This window comes from Mizuhopecten yessoensis, unplaced genomic scaffold, assembly GCF_002113885.1.
Source record: "Mizuhopecten yessoensis strain PY_sf001 unplaced genomic scaffold, ASM211388v2 scaffold10935, whole genome shotgun sequence".
Lineage (NCBI taxonomy): Eukaryota > Metazoa > Mollusca > Bivalvia > Pectinida > Pectinidae > Mizuhopecten > Mizuhopecten yessoensis.
The window spans coordinates 140,067-145,086 of NW_018408795.1; the positions used below are offsets into that span (position 1 = coordinate 140,067).

The 5,020-nt window shown below is 36.4% G+C and overlaps 1 protein-coding gene across 1 annotated transcript in view; it reads right to left on the bottom strand.

Moving 5' to 3' along the window:
• Positions 1 to 4,191, bottom strand: part of LOC110463842 (hepatocyte growth factor receptor-like) — a gene marked incomplete at its 5' end in the record, with an annotated part of 137,051 nt that extends 132,860 nt beyond the window's left edge. Inside the window, 2 exons of the mRNA XM_021518730.1 lie at positions 3,641 to 3,802; positions 4,091 to 4,191. Coding sequence (XP_021374405.1) covers positions 3,641 to 3,802; positions 4,091 to 4,191 — 263 coding nt within the window. The remainder of the gene's footprint in view (positions 1 to 3,640; positions 3,803 to 4,090) is intronic.
• Between the last annotated feature and the right edge of the window lie 829 nt (positions 4,192 to 5,020).

The following is a 5,020-nucleotide window of genomic DNA, read 5'->3' on the forward strand; positions in this document are numbered from 1 at the left end:
GAGAAATAGCGATAACAAACTTTCAATATCAAAATCCAAGATGGCTGCCTGTCGGCCATGTTTTGTTTATCTGATCAGTCTCAAAAGTTGACCTGCAAAGCTAAGGACCAAGGGGAACCTACATATGAAATTTGAGAAAGATCCCTCTAGTACTTCTTGAGAAATAGCGATAACAAACTTTCACTATCAAAATCCAAGATGGCTGCCTGTCGGCCATGTTGTTTATCCGATCAGTCTCAAAAGTTGCCCTGCACAGCTAAGGACCAAGGGGAACCTACATATAAAATTTGAGAAAGATCCCTCTGATACTTCCCGAGAAATAGCGATAACAAACTTTCAATATCAAAATCAAAGATGGCTGCCTGTCGGCCATGTTGTTTATTCGATCAGTCTCAAAAAAATGACCTGCAAAGCTAAGGACCAAGGGGAACCTACATATGAAATTTGAGAAAGATCCCTCTAGTACTTCTTGAGAAATAGCGATAACAAACTTTCAATATCAAAATCAAAGATGGCTGCCTGTCGGCCAGGTTGTTTATCCGATCAGTCTCAAAAGTTGCACTGCACAGCTAAGGACCAAGGAAAACCTATATATCAAATTTGAGAAAGATCCCTCTGGTACTTCTTGAGAAATACCGGTAACAAGAATTGTTTACAGACGGACGACGGATGATTTGAATAGCCCACCCTCAGATGAGGGTGGGCTAAAAAAGTCAAGGTAATTTTCACTCTCAAACTTTGCCAGGCACCATCTGAGAAAGCTACCAGCCAAATATGAAGATTCTATACCTTTCTTGAGGAGAAGTTGTTTGAAGAGTTTGACATATGAGACCTCTGTGACCTTGAAAGAAGGTCAAAGTCATTATCATTCTCAAACTTTGTCGGGCTCTATCCCATAAAGTCACCAGCCAAACATGAAGATTCTATACCTTTCAGTTCTTCAGAAGAATTCGGTTTAAATGTTTGACACATTTGACCGCTGTGATCTTGAAAGTAGGTCAAGGTAATTTTCATTCTCAAACTTTATCAGGCTCTATCCCAGGAAGTAACCAGCCAAATATGGAGTTTTATGCCTTATAATTCTTCAGAAGAAGTCGTTTGAAGTGTTTGACACATTTGACTCTTTGGTCCTTTAAAGTAGGTCAAGGTCATTTTCGTTCTCAAACTCCTGCTAATGAAGCTTTCAGCCAAATATCATGACTTTTGGCCTGTCCATACTTCAGGAGAAGTTGTTTAAAGAAAAAGTTGACGGACGACACCGGACGACGGATGGACTGATGCCCCACAATGACATAAGGTCACTTGCCCTCCGGGCAGGTGAGCTAAAACTGGTTGATCCTGATCAACATTCAAGGTCACAGAGGTCAACAATTTAAAGAAGCTCCAAAAAACTTTAAACCAAAATATGTCAAAAATTGTTTCAGGCATTTACATAATATTTAAGTATGGTGTGGAGGGTGTGAATTCGTATATTTTTTTTCAGGAAACATTTTTGTCTCAGAGGTCCAGTGTTTGGTAGGGGTCCAAGTTCAAAAGTGCTTTGGGTAACAACCTCTAAAAACTTTCGTCTCAAGTTCTACAAGGTCTAGAGTCTTGATATTTTATTTGTAGGATGTTTAGATGTTTGGCTATCAGGTTTGAGAAAATGGTTGACTTTGATAAACTTTCAAGGCCAAAGAGGTCAAATGATTAAAAAAAAAGTAGAAAATTCATTAAACCAAAATATTTCGAAAATTGTTTCAGACATTTATACTATATTATGGTATGATGCAGAGGACGCAATTGAAAAAAAGGTTGACCTTTATCTCCTATCAAGGTCACAAGGGTCAAACATGTCAAAACACTTAAGCAACCTCTCCCAAATAAGGAAGAGCCTAGGTACATGATATTTGGCAAGGAGCATTCATAAATGAAGGCCTAATGAGATTACAATGAATGACCTTTAAAAACATTGAATGAGATTTTAACAGTGACAAGAGACCCATGGGCCTTAACAGTCACCTGAGTCCTACAATATTTGTTTTTGTTGTTGAAATATGAAGTGGAGATAATGATGTCAATCTTCCCTACCAATTTGAGTAAAAAATAGTTAAGTGTAACGTTAATTTTAAGTTTGTCAGGAACATGAGTTGATCATTCCTAGACAGAGTTTCAGTTCAATCGGCCTATTAGAATTTTATTTTAAGTTTGAAATAGGGATTCTTTCAAAATGGCAACTGAAGCAGCCATATTGGATTTTTGATCAGCCTGAAAAAAAAGGAACACTTTGCCAGGACCATGAGTCGGTCATTCCTACCAAGTTTCAGTTCAATCAGCCCAGTAGAACTGGACTTTAGGTTTGAAACAATTACTTTCAAAATGGTGGCCATATTGGATTTCTGATCGACCCGACAAATAACAACACTTTGTCAGGACCATGAGTTGAGCATTCCTACAAAGTTTAAGTTCAATCAGCCCAGAAGAACTTGACTTTAAATTTGAAATAGTTTTTCAAAATGGCGGCTGTGGCGGGCATATTGGATTTCTGATTGACCAAAAAATAACAACACTTGGTCAGGGAGATGTCAGTAACATTCCCATGAAGTATCAATGAAATCCCTTTGACAGTATTTCAGTTTAAGTTGAAAATGTAAAATGTTAACGGACGATGCACGACGGACAACGACAGATGAAGACGGATAGCAATATAGGTCACTTGAGCTAAAACAATACTTTGATTTTATACTTAACGTAAAACAAAGCTTACTTTCAGTTCTATGATTTATATTATCGCTTTCTTCACAGAGGGTAAAGACAATGAGGTTATAAAATAGGTTTGTGATGAGAGACTAAATCAGTCCTAACAGTGAAAAGCCCGTCATATTGTTAGCCAACAATTTCTAATATTGAAATTGTAGTTTGGAGAATCATGTAATCCCAGTAGAAACTTCAAAACCCCTAAAAATATGCCTAAATCCACAGGTAATGTTAATCTGGCCAACTGCAAGAGCATGAAATGAAACTGCCAAGATTTGGTAGTTTCAACAAGTACAACTTGAGGAGAAATTGAAACTAAGTATTCATATAAATTATCCTTTGTCTTAACAGAACAAAGCTAGGTCATTAATGACCCAGCTCATCAGAAGACGAAACATTTTATCAAAACAAAGTAACATAACACAATAAATAGGGAACGAACTTCAATTCATATACTTTGTTCACATCACTTGAATTATTAATTGAGGGTTTTTTAAGAGGAATAGAGCAAACAACGTTTCTAAACAAAAGGGGAGGTAACTCCAGTTTATATTATTTACTCCCCAGCTAGCAGAAGTTCGTTGGGCCGAAGTCATGGTCGGTCAACATAAAAAAATGACAGTTTAAAGGCAGTATAATTTGCAATGTTTAGCCAATGATGGCACATCAGTTGAAATACAACCAAAACCATGTGTCAAAGATCGGCGCTGCTTCCTTTTTCCAATGTTCATCCAATGTTGGCTTAATTTATGTTTTTGTGCTAATGATTCCGATGTCTGACTCCTGATCATTAATGTTGATTCCTCATTTTGGTGACTTCTATGATAGGTTTCTGATGACCCAATCACTGCCATCAGTACTTCTTTAATTTATATCATATAAACATAAATATTAAAGAACAAACCTTCTATTGACATGAATCTCCACAACACTGAAAACATCTGATGAGTCTAAATGACCAGACAAAGAAATGTTGATAGAACTTGCTAATCGCTTGATCAGCTCGGAGCGAGTTTGTATCTCATCTGTAGCCGACCAGGTTATGTTGCTGACACCATGTAAAGGGCTGAGGAAAAGTGTAGAAAGAAAAATGTATACAATAAGCATCCTGTCATGAACATGTTATACATTTAATAACAAGAGGCCAAGAGGTCCTTTATATTACATGTGCAATCACACAACTGTTATTATCTGTGCTTTATTAATCCAAAAAAGTAATTGATCCACTAAATTTAAAACAGATTTCTCCATAGCAGTAGTTAATTGTACTCATTTAGGTAGTTTATATACTCGTTTTAACTTTTATCACGAACAAGGTCTGCCATGAAGATGAACAAAAAAAGTGAGCACTTACCTGACCGTCTCCTCTGATTGTTCAGTACCAATGGCTGACCTTAACTTGATGGTAACAAATGTAGGAACAGTGTTGTTTACTTCTATAGTTATTCCATCAACCTGAAAGAAGCAAAGAATGTTAATGTAGTGTCCTACTGGTATAACATCCTAAGGCCTGTCTAAATAACATTAACAAGAGCTGAACAGAGGGGGATGACAAGTATACCCTCCGCATACACGTATATTGTATAATGACAATGGAAATGTCATTCTCTGTATTCTGGTTTAAATTTTTGATTCTATTGCTTTTTGATTTTTGGGTTGGGCTACCTGAAATATCAATTATATGTCTCTTGCCAAGAACACATTTTCTCACCTGGTATACATCTCACACTTGTAACCTTAAAAGTGATCTTAAGTAAAGCTAAAGGCAAAATATCAGTACTTATGATTAAATGTCATTCAAAATATGTGTTAAAAGATTTAAAAACATTTCACCCCTGTGACCTTGAAAGTCAAACAAGGTCATTATGTTGAACAAATTGTATAGCCATTCATCTCAGGATGCAACTTGCAAAATATCCTTTTGTTTATTAAAATTAGGTCATTTAAATGTTTAAACATATTTGACTAAATGTGACCTTGAAAGTGGGTCAGGGTCATTCAAATGAAAAATCTTGATAGCCCTGTATCCAAGCATGCTCTTGGCAAAATATCAACATTCTTGGCCTTTTGCTTATTCAGAAGAAGTTGTTTAAAGATTTTAAACAAATTTGACCCCTGTGACCTTGAATATAATCAAGGTCATTCACTTGAACAAACTTGGTAGCTCTTAATCCCACCATGCTACTGACCAGATATTAACAGTCTAGGCCTTATGGTTATTCAGTAGAAGTGTCACACATAATAAAACCCTTTATGGTTCAACACTGTGACACACTTCTAAGTG